At 44.8% G+C, this 21,832-nt stretch overlaps 8 protein-coding genes across 8 annotated transcripts; 4 read left to right on the top strand and 4 right to left on the bottom strand.

Annotated features, from left to right (window-relative positions):
* Positions 1-50: 50 nt before the first annotated feature.
* On the top strand, positions 51-4,709 carry EAE97_009150 (uncharacterized protein; the record flags this gene model as incomplete). The annotated part of the gene is made up of 3 exons (XM_038879665.1): positions 51-164; positions 222-897; positions 949-4,709. 3 exons carry the CDS (start codon positions 51-53, stop codon positions 4,707-4,709), a joined length of 4,551 nt encoding a protein of 1,516 aa, XP_038729678.1.
* A 1,036-nt stretch (positions 4,710-5,745) lies between these two features.
* Positions 5,746-7,201, bottom strand: EAE97_009151 (uncharacterized protein; the record flags this gene model as incomplete). The annotated part of the gene is made up of 4 exons (XM_038879666.1): positions 5,746-6,059; positions 6,114-6,953; positions 7,041-7,110; positions 7,166-7,201. The coding sequence occupies 4 exons, from the start codon at positions 7,199-7,201 to the stop codon at positions 5,746-5,748; spliced, it is 1,260 nt and encodes a 419-aa protein (XP_038729679.1).
* A 1,559-nt stretch (positions 7,202-8,760) lies between these two features.
* On the top strand, positions 8,761-9,548 carry EAE97_009152 (uncharacterized protein; the record flags this gene model as incomplete). The annotated part of the gene is made up of 6 exons (XM_038879667.1): positions 8,761-8,841; positions 8,912-8,998; positions 9,055-9,128; positions 9,203-9,223; positions 9,277-9,447; positions 9,503-9,548. 6 exons carry the CDS (start codon positions 8,761-8,763, stop codon positions 9,546-9,548), a joined length of 480 nt encoding a protein of 159 aa, XP_038729680.1.
* A 25-nt stretch (positions 9,549-9,573) lies between these two features.
* On the bottom strand, positions 9,574-10,899 carry EAE97_009153 (uncharacterized protein; the record flags this gene model as incomplete). Its single annotated transcript, XM_038879668.1, has 5 exons — positions 9,574-9,644; positions 9,700-10,090; positions 10,146-10,681; positions 10,750-10,791; positions 10,845-10,899. 5 exons carry the CDS (start codon positions 10,897-10,899, stop codon positions 9,574-9,576), a joined length of 1,095 nt encoding a protein of 364 aa, XP_038729681.1.
* A 520-nt stretch (positions 10,900-11,419) lies between these two features.
* EAE97_009154 (uncharacterized protein) lies at positions 11,420-13,825 on the top strand (the record flags this gene model as incomplete). Its single annotated transcript, XM_038879669.1, has 1 exon — positions 11,420-13,825. One exon carries the CDS (start codon positions 11,420-11,422, stop codon positions 13,823-13,825), a length of 2,406 nt encoding a protein of 801 aa, XP_038729682.1.
* An 807-nt stretch (positions 13,826-14,632) lies between these two features.
* Positions 14,633-16,306, bottom strand: EAE97_009155 (uncharacterized protein; the record flags this gene model as incomplete). The annotated part of the gene is made up of 3 exons (XM_038879670.1): positions 14,633-15,002; positions 15,064-15,765; positions 15,813-16,306. The coding sequence occupies 3 exons, from the start codon at positions 16,304-16,306 to the stop codon at positions 14,633-14,635; spliced, it is 1,566 nt and encodes a 521-aa protein (XP_038729683.1).
* Positions 16,307-16,688: 382 nt separating this feature from the next.
* Positions 16,689-17,702, top strand: EAE97_009156 (uncharacterized protein; the record flags this gene model as incomplete). Its single annotated transcript, XM_038879671.1, has 2 exons — positions 16,689-16,862; positions 16,935-17,702. The coding sequence occupies 2 exons, from the start codon at positions 16,689-16,691 to the stop codon at positions 17,700-17,702; spliced, it is 942 nt and encodes a 313-aa protein (XP_038729684.1).
* Positions 17,703-18,086: 384 nt separating this feature from the next.
* EAE97_009157 (uncharacterized protein) lies at positions 18,087-21,450 on the bottom strand (the record flags this gene model as incomplete). Its single annotated transcript, XM_038879672.1, has 3 exons — positions 18,087-19,750; positions 19,806-20,598; positions 20,647-21,450. 3 exons carry the CDS (start codon positions 21,448-21,450, stop codon positions 18,087-18,089), a joined length of 3,261 nt encoding a protein of 1,086 aa, XP_038729685.1.
* Positions 21,451-21,832: the final 382 nt, after the last annotated feature.

The raw sequence follows: 21,832 nt of genomic DNA on the forward strand, positions 1-21,832 counted from the left end.
CTGTAATGAATTGCCAATCCACTTAGTATTCTGGGGCATCTTTTGAGATCATGGCATTCAGCTTTGGTAACCCAGGGGGTGGTAGTCTTGGTGCAGGCCCTGCTGGTGGTGCGACAGGACGTAGTGCACAATTGGGTCCCGAGTTGGAGGACATACAAACGACGGTATATACATTATTCTAGTGTCTGGCAGGGTGATTACAGTGGTTAATACAAGCATAGGCCCTTCACTTTCATGCTCTCGCGGGCGAATCTAAATTACAATTACTTCCTTCAGCATGGCCAGCCGATAACCCTCCTCCTCCAACATCCTCGTTACTGAGCATATCTTCCCGCCGTGGATTGCTGGCAGCGGCCGGTCCAGACGCTATAGTTGTTGCAAGGACGGCATCAGTGGAAAAGGCATTTGAGGGACCTGGCAGTGGAAATTTCAAAACTTTCCAGCCTGAGCTCAGAATTCCTATGCCCATGAGGGTATCACAGCTTGCCTTTTCAGCGGACGACGCTTATTTGATTCTATCTGCGGAGACTGGTGGTGGGCTGGCTGTCTACGATGTTGACGCTCTTCTCAATGGATCTACACAAACAGCTTTCGAAGTACCTACAAATGGCGAATCTTTGCGAGCTCTTGTGCCAAATCCCACCAGGGAGAAAGGCGAGCTTCTGGCGGTTGTGACCGGGGATGGAAACCTTATGATGGCGAACCTTAAAGATCGCGCGTTCAAACCAGGACCCAATGGTCAGGTCTTAAGGAGTGGCGTCAGCTGCGTTTCGTGGTCCACTAAAGGAAAACAATTGGTAGCTGGGCTAGGCGATGGCAGTGCTGTGCAAATGACACCGGAGGGGGAAATCAAAGCAGAAATCCCAAAGCCGCCCGGCTTAAATGATGGTGATCATGGTAAGTCTTCTTTGTTGTTTCCTATCACAGGAAAAAACTAACACGCCGAAGTATCATCCATTACTTGGCTCGAAAACAACGTATTCTTGCTTGTGCATACACCATCAAACTTCGACCCTAGCAATGCTCCCGAGTCCAAATTCCATCTGGCTACGAGGCAACCACCTGCGATCTTCACGTTCCAGAAACTTACCGATCCTGCTCCACCGTATGGTCTCAATCGTTCACCACCGCATCACTTCTTGCTTCGTTTGAAAGACTTTCCCCCAAGCATACAGGATTTACTGGTAGTAGGCTCGACGGCATCCACGGACATCAATCTCTTCACCAAATCGAGCGTACCGCTAACTACCGATAAACCCTCAGACAGAATAACAGGGGTATTCACGATGACAGAAATGGCCGACGACTCTTTTAGAGCTCAGCTTCCTGCAACATCAGGTGGAGGGTTCGGTGATACCTCTCCCATTGGTTTTGCGCTTGATCTATCAAGCACTACGAAGATCTGGAAGCCGATTCCCGGCGATGAAGAGATCGATGAATCACCTTACCCCGCGCCTGCTCTTATGGTTCTGAACAACGAAGGCGTCCTGGCTTCTTGGTGGATCATCTACAACGACTCGATTCGGCAGAAAACTATATATCCAGGTCTAGTTGCTGCTGAAGGGGTAGCGCCTTCGCAACAGGCTACCACAGCAGCACCTGCCTTTGCCAGTACTTCAAGTCAATCTTTCGGAAGCCAAGCTCCTACCAACTCGGCATTTGGGAAACCAGCAGTTCCTGCTGGGACAGGTGCGTTCGGGTCGTCCTCTGCTATGGGCAAGACACAGTCGCCATGGGGTGCCCAGGGTGGTCAGACCGGTCAAGCATTTGGAACGCCAAGTTTTGGTACTCCATCAATGGCCCCTCCTGCAGCACAAGCAGGTCCAGCTTTCGGCGCGCCAGCCTTCGGTACACCATCCGCCCCAGCATTCGGACAATCGGGTTTGCCAGGGCGACAATCAGTATGGGGTTCTACGAATACTACTGCGCCAAGCACAGGCACAGCTTTTGGTCAATCAAGTGCTTTGGGGGCATCTCAACCTGTATTTGGCTCAAGTGCTGCTACTGGAAGCAAGCCTCAAGCGTCTGGAGGATTTGCTAATTTTGCAAATCAAGGTGGTTTCGCAGCTGCAGCTACCCCAGCCACCGGAGGAAGCATATTTGGTTCTAAACCTGCCGCATTGCCCGCCAGTGGAGGTGGCATTTTTGGTTCTACTAACAACAACGCTCCAAGTACTAGTGGCGGGATATTCGGTTCAAGCAATACTAGCAATACAGCGCAATCTAGCAGTCTCTTCGGGGGTGCCAATAAAACTGAGCAACAGTCTTCGTCAAGTACTTTCGGAGGCGGTAAGTTTGTCATTGGTTCCACGTTCAAGGCCGATACTTCTAAAGAATCCGAGCCAGATAACACGACTGCAACAAAGAATTCGTTCTTTGGAGGTGGAGCCTTTGGTAACGCTTTGAAAGAGGCAGAGAAGACCCCCGCTGTGCAACCACCTGTTTCGAAAGATGCAGATATGGACGCTCCAGAAGCAGAAGATCAAACAAAACCTCAATCCGTAACTCCAAGTTCAACTCCTGCCCCGGCAAAGTCTTCATTTTTTAACACAACAGCCCCCGCTACTGGTGGTGGACTTTTTGGTTCTGCTTCTGGATCCACAAAACCTAACCCTTTCGCGAGCACCGAAGTAAAGGCGGCTCCAAATCCTTTCGCAGCCCCGGCTAAAGCCACCCCAAATCCCTTCGCCGCGGCTATACCTACTAAGCCAGCTCCAGCTTCTTCTTCACTACCTGTGAAGATCAAACAAGAACCAAGCGATAGAATGCCTGAAGCTCCTCTGCCCCCAGATCCAACGAGTAAATCCAGCTACACTGTCGGGGAAACGTCTGCCTCTGCAAATGATGCACCACTTCCTCCGGATTTCACACCTAAACCTAAACCCGTTGCTAAAGATATTCCTACCTTTGAAAAAGAGAATGATGCGCCCTTACCACCCGATTTTGTCCTAAAACCTAAACCAACTCAAACCGAAATACCACCTCCAATCAAAAAAGACTCTCAGTCGCCGGCTCAAGCACCTGCACCTGAAGCCCCAACAGACGATATACCTGGAGGCCCGGATGATGAAGGTGATGATTCCGACTTCCTTACAGAAGATGAAGACGACGATCAGAGCAAAGAGCCGAGTGAAGAGGGAAGCGGAGAGGATCTCGGAAAGCTAGATAGTCCAACATCTGAGGATAACGTCACGCCAAGCCCAACACCTCAGAGCTCCTTCGGAGGCAACCAGAAAGCGAAAGCAGATATCGGTCCTTTCACAAAAGTACAAAAGCCCCCCTCGTTTGGACAATCGAGGGGTCTCTTCGGAGAGACTAGTGCTGCCCCCAAACTACCGCCGCCAACAGGCCCTATAATTCCTCCATCACCTCGGTCACCCAGTCCCGTGAGAACGGCTGTTCCGCCGCGAATGATGCGTCCCGATGCGTCCCGGTCTGCCAGCGCGCCAGGATTCGCATCACATCTACTGAACGCGCAAAAGCCACCAGGACGAGCAATTACGCCTACGCAAAGCACTTTTGCGACATCTGTTGAACAAGAGAGGGCACAGGAACAGCGTCGTCTTGAGGCTAGAGCAAGAAAGGAGGCAGAGGAGACTAGATCGCTCGTCGATGATGAAGATGATAAGATGCAGAAATTCCTCACAGAGGACATTGAAGCCACGAGGACTTTAGATGAATTTGTCGCTTATTCAGATGTCAAATCGCCTGAAAAGGGTGATAGTATTCCGGCTCAGGTAGAAATTTTGTACCGCGATATCAATTCTATGATTGACACTCTTGGTTTAAATGCAAAGGCTTTGAAATCCTTTATCAAGGGCCACACAGAGCAACTCAAAGAAGACAGGGGCAGAAAGGATCTTGAAGATGATGAGTCATGGTGCCTAGATGAAATAAAAGCACTTTCCTATATCGTGGAAAAGGACCTAGCGCGCGAACTCGAAATGGGTAAAATTCAAGATGTGGATGGCAAAATCGAAACTTGCGAAAACCTCGAGAAGGAAACTGTCAAATTAAGACAAAGATTCGAAGAAGTCAAAAAGACAGTTCAATCACATATACACCCTGACCAAGTAGCGATAGCTCGAGCACAACCACTTAATGCCGAGCAAGCCGCACAGCAACACGATCTTCGTCGAGATTACTTGAACTTCCAAAAACTCCTTTCTGAAGCCGAAGAAGGCCTCACGGTTCTCAGAGCTAAAATTGCATCTCAGGATTCCATCGGGAATGCAAAAAACGCAGCTCCCACCGTTGAAGCGATCATGCGTACCATCACCAAAATGACTTCAATGGCGGAGAAACGCAGCGGCGATGTCGATGTACTCGAAAACCAGATGCGCAAAATGAGATTCAATACTACTAGTCGAGAATCATCGCCCTCCTTGAGAACACCGCAGAAGAGTACAAATAGATTAAGTATGAGAGTCAATACACCTGGTACCTCGAACTCAAGTAGACTTTTCTACACACCGGAAAGTCAGTTTAAGGGTTCTGCCTCGAGAAGATTAGGCGGTTCGACTCTCATGATGAGTGGTTCGGGTTCGATTTATGGAAGTCCCAGTCCGAGGAAGAAGGTCAGCGGGTACAGTGCTGAAGAAAAATCGGAATTGAGTGAAGCGGCGAAGAGGAAGAGAGAAGCGAGGGATAAATTGAGAAAGGCAGTTAAGGGGGCTGGAATTAAGGTCAAGCCTTTTGAGGATGAGTGAATCAGAGTCGAGAAGGTGGATGAGGGATGGACGTATAATTTTTTGTATGGTCTAGCATATGCTTTAAAGAGATATTCTGAGGTGAGAAAAAGATGAGAGGAGGCGTTTATAATGTTTATGTCGATGGGATGGGATGAAGGATGGAGAATACTTTTAGGAACTTAGTCATGCATGGATGGATATGAGAACGAAGAAGTTGCATGAGAATTTGATAGATGGATGCTTGTGTGTAACAATACCATTACTGATACCAGTACCGTAGTTAGTAGTTAGTGCCTCGTTTTAATGAATATAATTGAACGAGATTTATGAGTTCATGGATTTGTATGTGTCTGAAATATTTTAGGGTCCCTCCTTTTCCTTCGGCTAAAGAGTATGGGTCGGGTACATAGGTCACAGCATTAGATTCACGACCAGGAAATTATCAAGGGCATCTACAAATTGACGTACATGTCACCTCGCAGTAAAGCAACATATCACATAATCATGCCATCCACAAAACACAAACAATGATTCATAATCTGCTTCTTTTTCCTACATGCTATCTATCCCAGCTGTCTAAACGCCATATTAAGATAAGAGATCATCAGCCAGAGGTTCTCGGATGTATTGATTCCATCAATTCTGATTTCATCTTGATCTGAGATCGTATGAAACTCTTAGAAAAGATGCTCCGTTCATTTCATAATGTATGATTCTCATGTTCTCATAAGAAAATTAGGGTCCGCACCATTCATGCACATCGAGTTGTCCAAAGGCTCTTAGCCCCTTCGTTCTTCCGAGCCCTCGTCTATTCACCCAGAAACCAAACCCGCTCATCTCGTCATTCGTGTATGCTAATGGCCAAAATTCAAGAAGCCCTTGCCTTGAAAATTTGAATGGGCCATGGTGGTATCGCACTTGAGACCATGAAGAACAAGTATAGTGTATCATATAACCGACGAAAGATGCAAAAGAGGTTGATGAAAAAATCTCTGTATGAAGAAAGAAAAGTACGAAGAAAATCCCCAGGCCAAACGCCAATACTACTATGAATTTATTGAGAAGCACATTGGACACGTTCGCCACCTTGGCCATCTTCATCGTCCTCGTCCATGGCACCGGCACCTGAGGCTCTAGCTTGCTGACTGGCATCGACATCCTCGAGATCGGCAACTTCGGTCATCGCATCGGTAGGTGGTGTAATGCCTTCTGGCGCGGGTGGAAGAATGGTCTTGAGGGCCTCGAACGCTGCAGGATCGGTGGTCCAGTTCTTCTCTGGGAATTTGACATCAAATTGGATGTACAAGTTTCCGTGATCGTGGTGACGATATGAAGGCATACCCTGGCCACGAATCATCTTGACACTTCCTATAAAAACTGTTAAACTAATTCAATGTGGGCGCAGTGGAATGCATTGCTTACCTGGGCTGATAACCTCTCCTGGAAGAATTTCAACACTCAACCATCGTTCATCCAAATGTTCGACAAAGATGGTTCCACCAGCAAGGGCAGTCGAAAGATCGACTTCGGCATGGAAAAACAAATCGTCGTCTTTGCGTTGGAAACGGTCGTGGGGTTTTTGCTCGATCTCGAAAACAACATCACCTGGTTGCACGCCTGGTGTTTGATCACCCTCGCCTCTGAAATCGATCTTGTGTCCACTGCGAACACCTCTGTCGACATGGACGTGCAAAACCTTTCTTTCCACAGTAGTCTTTTTACCATTGCAGCCCTTGCACTTGTCCTTCTCACGGATGATCTCTCCCTCTCCATTACAGTCAGGGCAGACAGTCTGGAAACGTTGGATCATAGGTCCCATCTGGCGCATCATTGTCTTCATACCGTGACCGTCACATCCAGCACATTTCTTAACGGCACCTTCCTTTCCACCTCGTCCCTCACACTTGGGGCAGATGACGGATTTCTGGAGAGCGAGTTTGGAGACTTTTCCGCGATAGATGTCCTCAAGCGAAACCTTGTGGACGTGATGAATGGTACGGGCCTTTGGTGGGCCACGTTGTTGCATGCCACCACCACCACCGAACATACCGCCGAATCCACCACCACCAAATGCAGAACCACCACCAAAGAATTGTGAGAATAGATCTTCGGCATTCATTCCACCGGCTCCTCCACCACCCTCCAATCCTTCTTCGCCATATTGATCATAGATTTGGCGCTTTTGAGGATCCGAAAGAATTTCGTATGCTCTGGAGATTTCCTTGAATTTTTCCTCGGCGTCAGGGTTGTGTTGATTCTTGTCTATTGGCCGGATGTCAGAATCACGTCTCGGAAGTGAGAGAAAGGAGAAAAGAACAAAAAGAGGGAAGAATCTGGGGGATCACTAACCTGGATGATGTTTCAGAGCCCCGACTTTGTATGCTTTCTTGAGTTCTGCTTCAGTGGCAGTTGGTGCAACCTATTTTTGGAGTTGAGCATTGTTCTCTGAATCACAGAGAGGGATGGAGCCTTACACTCAACAGATCGTATAACTTGGTATCCTTGACCATCTTGTATATTGGTGTAGAGAAAAGATCTCTTTAAGGTTGATTTCCTTTATGTGTTTGAGTTTGTGTTTCTGGTCGACGAGAGACTTTAAATACAATGTCCGACTAGGCTCTTGTGTATTCTAGAAGTAGTGGTAGAAGAAGTGTTAGCAATCCGAGAATCGCATCAAAGTAAACCAACCAACCAGTGTCATGATGGGCCCGTAGAATCACATAGATAAGTATGCCAATACAACTCATCATGGTACAGTAGCACATATTGAGATACTACCATAGACAGGCTACATGACTAGAATTGTGGAAACCGTGAATTACTTACGACTTGGTACTGTTCACGACTCGGCGCACAAGAAGGGAAAGTTTGAGGGAAGAACAAGTAAAAGTTCTTTATTTTGTTTGTTTCTCGAGGGAATAGATCTCAGACTCAAGAAAGTATTTTCAGAGTGTATGTAGCTTGATAAACTTTGACAGACTTTAATTGTCGAAATAATTAAGAGTGGAAGATGGTGGGAGGAGATGGATTGCAGATGGGCGATAGATGAATTCGAAGGGGAAAGAAAGTTTAAGTAAGTAAGTAAGATTTTTCTGAATGGACTAAATAAATAAATAAGTAGTAGGTATGGTAGTGTGTACCCAGCCAGATGTGAATGAGATTCTTATTCTTATTCTTATTATTACCTAGTAGTTTCGCCTTGCCTGACATTTATTTAGTAATAAGGAGGAAGGGAAGACAGAAGACAGAAGCAGGAAGAAGCGGCGGGCAAAATATTTTAGAATCTGAAAGAAGGGTCTCGAAAATGGACAAGGATTGGGAATGTATTCTTTGGGGGGAAATCAGGAAAATCTGCCCCTCCGAGGACCCTCAGGTTGAATTTTATATAGATGTATAAATATTCATTTAATTTATATACTTAAAGTAGGTAGGTAGCTATATATAGGTGTAAATTGTTATAAATAAAGGGTATTCTCATTCATCGATACTAGCTAGGTGTTTAGATATATACATATCATTTCACAATGAATACCCAGTAGTACATGTAATCAATGGATGCTTTCAGTCTTCAGCTTCCCAATTCTTGTCTCACCTGTCTGTCTGTGTCTGTGTCTGTATTCATTTCTTTCCACACCATCCTTCCCTTTGCTTATTCCGATACAAGGCTAAGCTAGACTATATTGAGACTAACACTGTAATGGCTGGCTCAAACTTCAAAGGTGGGTTTCTTATCGATAAGCTGTTGATAATTCTTCCACTTTTTGGCATCGGAACAGATCCCAGGTAGGTAGAGTAGGCACACTCGAGGCACAGTTATGTACAGAATGCCTACCTAGGCATAGAAGATGTACCGCTGAGGTATGGAATTCACAATTTCGTGAATAAAATAAGTCGAATTTGTCAGAGAAACATCCTTGAGCATTCCATTGCTCATCTTGTACAGTAAAATACGTACCTAGTATATATATATCTAGAATCAGAGATTTGACTTTTGTCTACTACCCCTCATTCTTCCTTTCACCCCCATCAAACCGCATCAAAAACCACCTGGCACTTATTACATTTAGTCATGACTTCCTTGAGCGATCAAGAAGCCTTTGCAATTGCAGTTGAAGAAGCCAAGATTGGATATGAAGAAGGTGGTGTACCTGTACGAATCTCCAAAATCATTTCTACCACAAATCTCTGCCCATTTCTAATCAAGATGCCATCATTGTCAGATTGGTGCAGCTTTAGTCTCAAGAGATGGGAAGCTGTTGGGCCGTGGCCATAATATGAGAGTCCAGAAAGGGAGTGCTATTCATCATGTAAGACTTGGTATTGTTTTGTTGCTTGCGAATGAGGAAGTGCTGATGCAACTTAGGGAGAGACATCCGCTTTAGAGAATTCAGGTCGCCTCCCTGCCTCAGCTTATAAGGGATCCACCATGTACACAACGTATGTCAAGAGAAAACCTCGCCATCAAACAGATTCCCATATTTAAGAAGACAAAACTAACAAATTACGGGTAGATTGTCTCCATGTGATATGTGGTATGTTTGATATTCATATGAATGACCTGGAATATGCTAATCACGATGGAAAGTACGGGAGCATGTATTTTGTACGGAATATCACGAGTCGTCGTGGGTGAGAACAATACTTTCCTCGGCGGTGAAGCATATTTGAAGCAAAGAGGAATTGAAGTTGTCAACATGCAGAGCAAAGAGTGCCAGGAATTGATGGAGAAGTTCATCAGCGAGAAGCCAGAATTGTGGTATGTTATACATTCTAATCCCAAAGGACTATCTTTGACTCAATACTTCCCACAGGAACGAAGATATTGGTGTCGAGAAGAGGGTTCACACCAAGGAATGATCGATACGCTTAATGATTTTTGGCATCACTTGGTCAATCGGTGAATCTCTTGGAAATAGAATTTCAAATCCTCGGGGTTGACGAATGGCGTGATACCTGTGAGAAGAAAATGGATTAGTTGAGAAAAAGCAGTCGAATAGGAAATACCAACCATGACCGAGATTTGCAATCCATCCTTGTTTTCCTCCACCGAAACCATTTACCATTTCCTCGACTACCCGAGTGATTTCGGAGCGAGTTCCATATAGAACTCCTGGGTCTGCATTGCCTTGGAAGACAACTGGGCGGTCTCCTCGTATCCGAACGGCCTCCGCGGGGTCTTGTAACCAGTCCAAGCCTACTACCTGGTATCCTAAATCACACAAAGAATCTAAGGCATACCAAGCTCCCTTTGCAAACGCAACCATTGGGACTTGCTCGAGACCGAGCTCCTTTAAGCGTTTTGGTAGATTTTCCGATATATAGGCAAGATATGGTCGTGAGAACTCCTTGAAAGAAGATGGGGATAATTCCGCAGCCCACGAGTCGAAAACTTGAATCAACTGATATAACCATTAATTCCGACCAAGTACAGTCGTAAGCAGCTCATGAACTTACCTGTGCGCCAGCCTTTACTTGCAAAGCCAAATACTCTACACACACTTCTGCGATCTTCTGAAGAAGAGCCTTGCTTGCTTCTGGATACCTGTAAACCCAAGTCTTGGTCTTCACAAACAACTTGCTTCCGCCACCTTCCACCATGTAACATAACAGGGTCCATGGAGCACCACAAAATCCAAATAATGGTACTCTTCCCTTTAACTTATGTCTGGTTAAAGTGATTGCCTTGTAAACATAGTCCAATTCTGCCGCGACATCTACCTTCTTGTTCAAAACTCGCTCGTATTGGCCGTCCTCAGGTGACTCCAGAGGTTCGGGAAAATGAGGTCCTTTCTTGTCAACCATCTCTACGGTCATCCCCATAGCTTGAGGAATCACGAGAATATCGGAAAATATAATGGCTGCGTCGACAAGTCCGGCGAAACGTTCAATGGGTTGGAGAGTTAATGTCGATGCGATCTCCGGAGAGCGGCAGCATTCAAAGAAGTCATTCTTTCCTTTTGCTTCGTGGTATTCAGGCAGGTAACGTCCAGCTGTGAGATTTCCAGATGTTAGCTATCTCTATCTCATCAATTTCATTGACTTTAAACATTGGCCATACCTTGACGCATCACCCACATTGGTGGACGTTCAACCTTCTGACCTGGACTTCGTTAGCACTCAGCATTCTGAAGATTTAGGAATCATTGTATTTACCCCATGCTGTTCTAAGGATGAGATCATTCTGCAATGGTTCAAATTGATGCTCCATAGTGTACTAATTTGTATCTCAAACCAAATGAGGGGACTCTTTTGCTGGAAAAACACCACAAATGTGCGAGATATAAACGTCTGAGATTGCGTCAGACAATAAGGTTGACAATAAATCCGATGAGAAGTTAGGAGGAAATCTCATTCCAAGTATAAGGTTTATATGAACCTTGGTCTATTTATTTTCTTACTATTACCATTGCCTAATTCCCATGGTCCCTTCGGGGTTTCATTTTCACCCCACCAAACGTGAGCTTCAAGATCCACAAAATTAAGAGGGACGAGGGAGCTCTGGAAAAACTGTTGATCCGTTACATTTCAATTATTATTCGCTATGTACGAATTAATGATACGCAAACTCTCCAGTGATAAAGCTTCCGCTGAAGTCATTCTCGCTGTACGATATCTTGCGCATGAAGAATATAGAGCATGCCATTCTGCTCCAAAAAGACCTGAATTCAATACCTCACCAATGTCGAATCGCAAAGCATTAACGCGGCTGGCATATTTTTCAACGAGCGATGCTCCCTCGCCCATCGACTTCCTGTCGAAGGCTCAAACATCTCACAACATCCTTTGAATGTGTATGGGTCTCTGAGGAGGATCTTTGCAATGCATTCCAACGCTTCTGCGGTGCCTCGAATACAATACGTCGACATGGGAGCTCGGTGCCTGGCCCGCTGGAAAGCAGGAGGAGATTGGGGAGGAGAAGAATGGCATATGTCACAGAGATGACACAAGCTTCAATGTACGATCCGGGGGCTTTGTGGTGCTCATCATGGGGGCCAGAGAAGATTGAATCGCAATGGGAGGCTCCAACACCTCGAATCACGGAACAATCAAAGCATCCGCCAGCTTTACCATCTTGGTTGACCAATTGGACCCCCATGCCCGAAGAACCTGCGAACGCTTCTATGGAGTCTGTAATTGTGGAAGACTCGAGTGAGAAAGGCTATGATATCTTACGACAGGAAAGGCATATCCAAGACCATTTTCATGATTTTAAAATGGCAATAGAGGTCAATCATCGAGAATCTATCGAGTTGAAAGGGGATTGGAATACGGAAAAGGAGAAGGGTTGGCATCAACAGTTGGTCGGACCGAAGAAAGCTTTAAAGCGTTGCGTATCTTTTGGGAAAAGACTGCAACAGAGTCTTGCTCTTGGACTAGTTAATAGCGATCTGCTGTCTAACTCACTTCGAACTGTTACAAATTTTCTCGTGGATATTCATAGCCCTTCTTACTCCAACGCTAGAGGATCTAGCAGACAAAATCCCAAGGCGGAAGATTCTTTTCGTGGAGGAGATGCTGGAGCAGCTAAAAAACTGCTTGCTTTCTATAGACAAGTCTGGGGTGGCATTGTGTCTTGTAAAGTTCTCACGCCCGCCGATTTTGATTCGAAAGTCATAGCAGAATATCTGTCGTTGATTGCAGATCTCCCAAGCACCAACGAAACACAACTTCTGGTTTCTGAAATACTTCCTTCATTATCTGCAGCTCAATTGGGTAGTAATGTAGACAATATTTTGTCTATATTCAATAAGTGGTCATTAAGCTGGCTCCAAAAAATGACTGCTCCAACAAGCAGACATAAACTCTTGACGAAATCAGAGACATCTCTAATATCCTCACAACGAAGTATTAATCGGCTCCGAATGCTAATGTGGTCGAATCGAGGCGAGGAAACTCCTGAATTGTTGAAACGCGTTCGAGAAATTCTAATTCAAGCATCTACAAATCTTTCCACTGCCAGCACAGAATTGTGGGCTGCGGAAAACATGTTTTTGCCTCACAGTCACTCCATTGATGTAATGAGCCGAACTCTAACCAATTTACCTAAAGAAATAACTTCTGTTCTGATCAGATCTCATTCGGGCGTTATCTGTTCCGCAACTTTCTGGGACCAGAAGAGTGTTTCAGGGCTCAAACACTACCTAGCTCAATCCCACAGGACACGATTAAATTGGCTTTCTGTGCTTTCCAGATTGAAAAACATCGATGATTCCATGTTCACAGAAACATTCAAAACATTGCAGCAACAAGATCTTAGCCCGTTCAATCTGAGCACCAAGGAATATACTTTGACATGGCGCCAGATGTCTGAGCTTGTTCTGACCCGTTGGGTAAGTCAGGGCGCTTTAACAAACGGCAGCGTAATCATCGACACCTTCAAGATCAAGACCCTTCATTCTTCCTCATCCTTTGGGTGGCTTTTGTGGACTTTAAAAGAGTATGGACAGTTGAGCGACGAGAAGATACAAGATCTATTTAGTTTTCTCCGAGATATACAAGCGTTCGGCCATATACACGCAGTGCTAAGGCAATCAAAAATGTTCAACTTGCGGATAAGTTCCAATGTTCTAGCAGATCTCGTCAACACAACGACTTTCGTAGATCTCGAAGCTGCGTATAATATATACATGCAACATTGCATAGGCGAGATCGAGCCCGAGAAGTGTGCGTCTTTGTTTGCTACAATGGTATATCACGGAAGCGAGGGAATCTGGGCCGCATTGGATGCTCCAATCTACGCAGCAATGCCAAAGTGGAAAAGAAAAGCCCCATCACCAGAGATCCTTTCACAAGCACGAATTGAACTTATACACGAAATGGCAACAGCGTTTGCACAACAAAATGTCGAGCATCCCAGGCAAGCTCTTCGTAATGTTACACAATGTTGGCACTATCTTCGTGCGCATAAGGTTAAACCGACGTCGGAAATCTCAAGGGCGATTACACAGGTGGGCATCATTGCGGATGTAAGAGATGAAAAGTGGGGTCGAACAGAAAGAGTGAGATGGGTTCTGGACGTTATTGAAGAGGCAGAAGGCCCAGAGATTGCGGACGCAGTAAGAAAGGCGGTGGCTAAATGGAGGCAAAAACTAAAAATCAGACTTGAGAAAAAGAAAGAAGGCTATGTTGAGTAGTATTTAAGGCTTTGTCAATTCAATAGAGTTATACTCCGGAGTCTGTAGACGTCCTAAACCATTTTGTAGATAATCAAGAGTTCACATCAAACTACCCAACATCTTAATACCATACCGAAATGGCATATGCCAATATCATTCCCCATTCCGATTATTAACAATAATCTAAACCTTGTCGCTCCTTGAATGCCACATCTAACCGTCGTACCCAATCCCCAGCATCCAACTCACCCCAACCAAAACTACATATCATGCCATGGAAACATCACACTATACTTTCATCCATCCATTCACCATTCACCAATCTACCCATCATACAAATATCCTGATCTCCAACTTCCCTCATCAAACATCTCATCGTACGACCTGGCGCAGTGGTCTACACTACTGACTTATATACACCGCGTTTTAACCATCTCCGGATGGGTGGGATGTTTGATAGATTACGGACAGAATTGACCCCATTTCGAAGGGTTCTGCTAGTAATAAAATCCTCATATCAGAGAGGATTTTCCCATGTTCAACATGGTTTTTTGCCTTTTTGGTTGTTGGATGAATTGAGGTTTTTGTGGGGAGGGGAGGAGTGAATCTCACGAGTGATGGTGACTTGACTTTGTTTTTGGACAAAAGTTCTGTGTTTTTGTGGGGAGGAGGGAAGTGAATCTATGGAATATGGATTTTGATGTCAGTGGGAGGGTGGCAGATTATTGTTATTGTCTTTGGCCTGATTGTGTATGATGTGAAGATATGGCTTGGGTATTTTTCCATTCAATTGATCAGCTAGCTAGCTAACAAACATGCGTGAATTCATTCCTCATCCTCCATTTTTCTCAAATTTCCAATATTATACAAGAGACCACCCAGTTTGTTCTTCTTCTCCGCATCCAAAACACCCTCACTATCTTGCGATACAAATCCTTCCAATTGCACATTAGCGAATTTCTCATTTTCGTATTTGAAGAATTGTAGAGGGTTTGCGACGGTTGAATTATCGTCCTTTACTACGGTGATGGAGCCTGATTCGTGGATGTTGTCGATGGAGATTATGAGGGAGAATGGAGATGACGGGGTAGGATTTCTGAGGGTGCAAGAGAGCGCATTTCCTGGTAAGGTGATGGTTTGGGTATGTATGAGTTGGTTGGAAGGCGTGAGAGTATAGACGAAGGCGGCAGGAACACTGAGACTTTGTTAGCTTGAGTTCAATTTGGGCACTTGGTGCGTAGGTTAATAGAACTTGCCCTTCAGATGTAGCTACCACGATATCTCGATCAGATGTTTCATCTCTAGCGTGATAGATACCCGTTACTGCAACCTTCTTAGACTCGGTCTCGGCTTCGTCTTTGGTGGCTTCTGGGCCAAATGCTTCAATCTGATACTTGAGATTCATTTTCGATAGTAGGGATCCGTCGAGCCAGTTCCAAATGTGTAGGTCGTCATCTCCACCACCAGAAATAAGAATTTCTGGTCTTGTAGAAGGGATACATAAACGGCTAACATATTCAACGTGTCCGAGACAGAATCCCTCAATGACGTGCGATTGAGGAATTCCGCGACTAACACGAATATGCTCATCACGATCAGCTGTAAGAATGTAGTGACGGCCTGTCACAGACGCCGTCACGATATCCGTCAACATGGAAACATGTCCAAGTAAAAGTTTGTGCTCAAAATCTGGACCAGTTTTCTCAGACACTTTGTTGGTCTGTTTCTTTTGAGCCTCAAGAGCTTTTAAGTTGCGTACGGAATGCACTGTCAAGGCACTGGCTGAAGGCTGGAACTTCTTTGGAGCTTGCTTCTCGGTAGAAACATCTTCTTTAGCGGATGGAACTGAAGGAGATGGGATGAGAGGAAGAGAATACACATCTCCAAATTTATCAGCGCTGATTATGGTACTGCAGTCATCGGTAGTGGCAAGAGCACAGGGCCGTTTAGGCATAGTACTAAATTTGTCAGTCAGAGTCATTTATTGAGAGCAAAAAGTCCCTACCGATCACTAATCTGTTTTAATTCTTTGCCTACTTTATCCTCCCATGCCAATACTCTAATAGTTTTGTCCTCGCCGGTAACTGCAACCACGTGCTGGAGGTCTTTTGTGATGGTCAAAGCAGTAATGGGTGAAGGTTCAACAATCTTAGGTGGTGTAATCTTCGCCTTTTTCTTCAATTGCTGTACGACAACAATCTTCTCCTCCTTCTCCTCCTTTTCCTCGCCAACGGATAACTTTCGTCTCTTTGCTGGCGGGGTTTGCGATTCCAATGGGGCATCTTGAGTAGAAGTTTCTGGGTTCTGCTCCTCACTTTTGGTTTGCGTCTCTTCTCCAGTTGTCTTCAATGCATTTGTACTTTCTGGCACTGGAGACTTCCATGTTGAAAGGTATGAACCATCTTTAATGTCAAAGGTATCTATGCTTGAGCCTCGAGCTGCTACAAGATAGTTACCACATTGTTTGAGGCATTGGTATGGTGTTCTGAGTTTCGACATCTTTTTTGATAGACTGACTTGGCCTCCCGATCAAGTAAATAGATTCTAAACGGGAATACAGTTATTTCCTTGGAGTGGCTATTCGTATATTGAAATACCAATAAATACACCAAAAAATATAAAACATTTATCCAGATATCTCGAATTTATTTATCAACAAGGGTCTGAGCGTCTGAACCAATCAAAATATTTCTTCGCATGCCAGGTTGCGCTAAGCACTAGCGGCTCCCACATTCTAGCAATTCGTCAAACTCATCAAATGGAACTTTTTTCTAATCTTAATTTACTTCGCGACAATCACAATTCTTCCACGAAGAACAAATCCTCAATTCCAACATAATAAATTTGTCCTTAAATCACCTAACTTCACAAATAAGAAGATATGGGGGGCAAATCCGAAAACAAGGCCGGCTACTTCGATAAGCTCAAGGGTTTACTCGAGGAGTACAAGTCCATCTTCATCGTCACCGTCGACAATGTCAGCTCTCAACAAATGCACGAGATCCGTGGATCTCTCCGTGGTGAGGGTGTTGTCTTGATGGGAAAGAACACCATGGTACGTTTACTCGAGATCGATGGATTCTGCTATGTTGGCGCGCTCGGAAAGCTAATTTTTGTGATTGAATAGGTCCGCCGTGCCGTCAAGGGCTTCGTCGGTGACAACCCAGAATACGAGCGTCTCCTTCCTTTCGTCAAGGGTAACGTCGGTTTCGTTTTCACCAACCAAGACCTCAAGACCATCCGTGACAAAATTCTCGACAACAAGGTCGCTGCTCCAGCCAGAGCTGGTGCCGTTGCCCCAGCTGATGTCTACGTCCCAGCCGGTAACACCGGTATGGAACCAGGAAAGACCTCTTTCTTCCAAGCTCTCGGTGTCCCAACCAAGATTGCCCGTGGTACCATTGAAATTACCGCAGACTTGAAGCTCGTTGAGGCTGGTTCCAAGGTCGGAGCTTCCGAGGCTACCCTTCTTAACATGTTGAACATCTCTCCGTTCACATACGGTATGGGTATCTCCCAAGTTTACGATGCTGGTAACACTTTCCCACCAAGTGTTCTCGACATCGAGGAGTCCCAACTTCTTAAGGCTTTCAGCAGTGCTATCACCACAATCGCTGCTATCTCCTTGGCTGCCAACTTCCCAACCCTTCCATCTGTTATGCACTCTGTTGTTAACAGCTACAAGAAGGTTTTGGCTGTTGCCATCTCAACCGACTACAGCTGGTCTGAGATTGATGAGTTGAAGGACCGAATTGCCAACCCAGAGGCCTACGCCAGTGCCGGACCTGTCGCTACTGAGGCTGCCCCAGCTGCTGCTGCTGCTGAGGAGGCCAAGAAGGAGGAGTCCGAGGCTGAGGATTCCGCTGATGAGGGATTCGGAGGAATGTTCGACTAAATTGGCCAATGATATATCTGAAATGAATTCTCTGTATGTCTGAGAGGATATATAGGAACATCAAGATTATCTAGTTGTCATCCAAGTATCTTGACTCTGGAAAATTGAAAAAACTTAACAAGCCCAAGCATGCGTATCGTGGTATGAAAATGAAATGTGATGTGAAAATCACAAATCTATCAACTCCAAAAGGTTCGTCGTTTTTTCTTCACATACCCCATAATTTTCTCAAGCTTTGTGATGAATAAATCATAGCTTTTTAACCCCGAGTGCATGCGCACATTGAAGATTAAAAACAACAACACTCTAATTTTTTCCTGAATGCTTTCAATATTTATCATTATGCCATACAAACACTCATATTCGTGATCAATTACTGACTATCTATTTAGGACTTGCACCTTTTTCCAATACCTGCCTAGCAACCTCAATAGCTTCCCTCGGCAATCCAGCCAATTTAGCAACCTTGAGAGCGTGACTCTGTCTGTTGATACCCTCCTTCAATCTATACATATACCTAAATGCTCCATCTGTGTTTCCATCTTCTTCCACATCCGTACAATAAAAGCCCACTGCGTCCATATTGTTCTTTTCTATTAAGTCCACCAATGCATGGAAATGTGTCGCGAACAATGCCCTACATTTATTCACATGATAAAGATGGTGCAAACATGCAAAGGCCACGGCCACACCGTCAGTTGGTGTTGTTCCTCTACCAATTTCATCCATGATGACGAATGATCGTGAAGTCGCATTTTTAAGGATCGTCGCACTCTCCAACATCTCCACCATGAATGTCGATTGATCTCGGTAGAGATTATCTGCAGACCCAACACGACTGAATATATGATCTACAATCCCCAACTCTGCATATTCAGCAGGTACATATGATCCGACTTGTGCAAGAACCGTAAGCAATGCATTTTGACGCAGAAAAGTACTCTTGCCAGCCATATTTGGTCCTGTGAGTAGCCATGCTTTATGAACGTCTCCCACCAGACAATCATTGGAAATAAAACTTCGACCTTCTTCCTCTAAACCAGTCTCGACGGTAGGATGTCTCCCGCCAATAATTTTGTGCGCAGAACTTGTATTGAGGATAGGACGAGTCCAACCTCTTCCATTCGCCAATGAAGCAAATGAACACGTGATATCAATTTCGTCCAGTACAGCTGCGTTACGACGAAGTTTCACGAGATTGGTAATAGCCAGTTCGCGAAGCTTGTAAAACAATCGCTGTTCTTCGGCTCGAACGTGGATGCGACATTGATCGATTTCTTGGCCCAGGAGTGACCATTCGGGATGGTGAAGAGAACGGGTACTTTTGCTTGAGCTGATGGTGCGGGCTTCGGGCATGTCCAGAGTTATATCTCTTCCTTTAACGTGGCAGATGTGACCGAGGCCGGGGGTAAAGCGAAGGGTGAGACTTGTTGCGCCGAGACGGTCGCAGAGGGAAGCTGCCAGGGCGGTCTTTTGATTTGCTAGAGAAGATAGTTCTGTGTGGAGACGTTTGAGGGTTGGCGTGGCGCTTGGTTTCATGATCCAGGCTTCACTCCCTTGGTTATAATATTCGCGAAGGCTGGTAGATTTCTTGCGACTGCTCTTCCGAAGGATGGATGTTTCTTCTGTGGTTCCTTCCGAGGCGACAATTGCTTCGGCCAATGCTTGCATCTCTCCACTCTCACCTTCTTTAATGCGATGCTGCTGAACTAGACCTTCTTCGTCGATGGCTTCTGTGATTGCTTGAGCGAGTTCCATTGGGTCTTTGAGGTGAATACGATTAAGCAATTCTTGTATGCAAGGCTTGGGCATCGCATTATGACCTTCGAGTGCGAATGTCAAATCTCGAGTAGCATGTATCGTAGTAGCTAAATCTAAAAGATCATCGCCATCTCCTCTGCCAAACGCAAACTTTTGCAGCAGACGATGGGAATCATGGCTACGTTTCAGGAGAGTGGTCACTTGGTCTCGAAGATTCTCATTCTCAAGCATGTATGTCACGAGATCGAGCCGAGAGTTTATCACATCCAGAGATGTTGAAGGTGATGCTATTCACGTCAGCCTCTGACAATCACCCAAATTATTAAGAGAAACAAAACTTACCAAGCCAGTTCTCCAACAGTCTTGCACCTCCTTTTGTAACTGTACGTCGGATTGTGTGCAACAGACTACCACTGAAGACGTCTTCCTTGATGGTCTTCTTGATCTCTAGAGCTCTCATAGTATTCTTATCGATTCCCATAACATTCAATTGACGTACAGGAGGTTGAAGTTTCATGTTCGTACTTTGTAACCTTGTTTCAACATAATGAAGTAAGCAACTGCCAGCCGATATCTCTTCCTCCGTGAAGGTATCTACCGAGGATGGTGAAACTGCCGATTCTAGCATGGGGGTCCACTCGGATATAGGCTTCACTCGTGAAAGCGTTGCATAAGTAATCATATGTTGTTCGTCGGTGAGAATGGCAAATATTTCGTGGCTTTTCATAGATTGCATCTCTTCATTCAATACAATTTCGCGTGGAGCTATACGGGCCAGGAAGGAAGGAAGTTGTGAAAGCGATGATTTTTGGGTGAAGAAATGGCCAGTTGATAGATCCAGCCAAGCCAAACCGATTGATTTATGATGCCTCTCATATTCAATAGTATCAGTGGTGTTGCCGTGCTGTATGTGTATTGCAAGTACATAGTTGTTCGAGAGAGGGTCCATGAAACCTTCATCGATGAGAGTGCCAGGTGTAACAACACGTGAGACTCTTCGATCATGCATCAGCCCTCCAGATTTTACCTTGTCCGACATATCATTTGGGAATTCTTCCGATATAGCAACATATCGATTCAAATCTTGAACAAGTATCTTCAAATAACGATCGAGTTGATGAAAAGGAAACCCAGCCTATCTACCGTTATTACATAATAGGATGATATCATGACGAAGACTTACCAGTGACACAGGCCCAGCATTTGTTTTCTTCTGGGAAACCTTAAGACCCAGAAGCGGACCAAATTCATCTGCATGCTCAAAATATAATTCATAGAAACCTCCAACGCGTGTGATAACCACGCAGTTCTCAAACTTGAGCATATTGTTACGGGCCTGCATGATCACGGTTGGATATGGTGGTGGTTCATTCTCAATCTCCAATGGCTCCAGAGGAAGTAATCCTTGGGGAAGTTCTAATTCACCTGATGCTTTGGCTTTTTTAGAAATTTTCTCGCTTGTTGACGAAGATGGAGTAACTTGTGATTCTTGTATCTCTGAGGATTCGGAGTCAAGAACGATCAAACCTTGGGGCAAACCCTCTATACGCCTGGTTCTTCTTGATGGTTTTACTTTCTCTGTGTCGTCTTCAACATCATCTGAAGTTGCGGGAATTTCCCGTTCTTCAGATTCAGTTGTGGCTGGCTCTGGCTCTGGCTCTTGAAGTAAATCTTGAACATCTTCAAAAAATTCCAAGGAAACTCTCTCTGGAGATTTATCCTTAATAAGTGATTGCTCCAAATTCAAAGATTCCAGGGGCCTCAAATCTAGACCATGTGGGAGATCATTGAAATTAAAAGTAGATTTCGTTTTCTTTCCCCGATGAAAAAGTTGAGGCCTGAAATAAATGACATGATTGCGAGCAGATGATGACAGAATAAAACGAGACGAAAAATTGGCAATGCATCTTCTAGTACTTAAGGAAGGGAAGGGAATAATAGCATTGTATCTGCGAAAGTTCCTCGCATTAAAGAATGATATGTGCATTGGGCGATTTTCGAAAATTCGACATTCCAATTGACATGTAGGTTGGTAAGTAAGATTACGTTAACCAAATTGAGAAAGCGTGATGAAGGTGATAGACGTGAGGGGGTCAATGCAGCGGGATTACTTAAGCCTTGGACAGTTTTGCTGGCAGATGCAAACGGGGAAAAACTCAGTAATTGTGATTAATCAGAAGGATGGATTCAAGTACTTGGATACGTAAAGGGAAAGTCGAAAGAGAAGTATGAATTTGCTTTATATACATAGTAAACATTATCTATTTACGTGATTTCCCGGTTGCGTTACGATTATCTCTAAATTACATGTAAATAATAATTCTACGTATTTTTTTTTTTAGAAAGACAAAAAATATAACGTTACGTAT

This window comes from Botrytis byssoidea (assembly GCF_014898295.1).
Source record: "Botrytis byssoidea strain MUCL 94 chromosome Unknown BBYS_020, whole genome shotgun sequence".
NCBI classification, from domain to species: domain Eukaryota; kingdom Fungi; phylum Ascomycota; class Leotiomycetes; order Helotiales; family Sclerotiniaceae; genus Botrytis; species Botrytis byssoidea.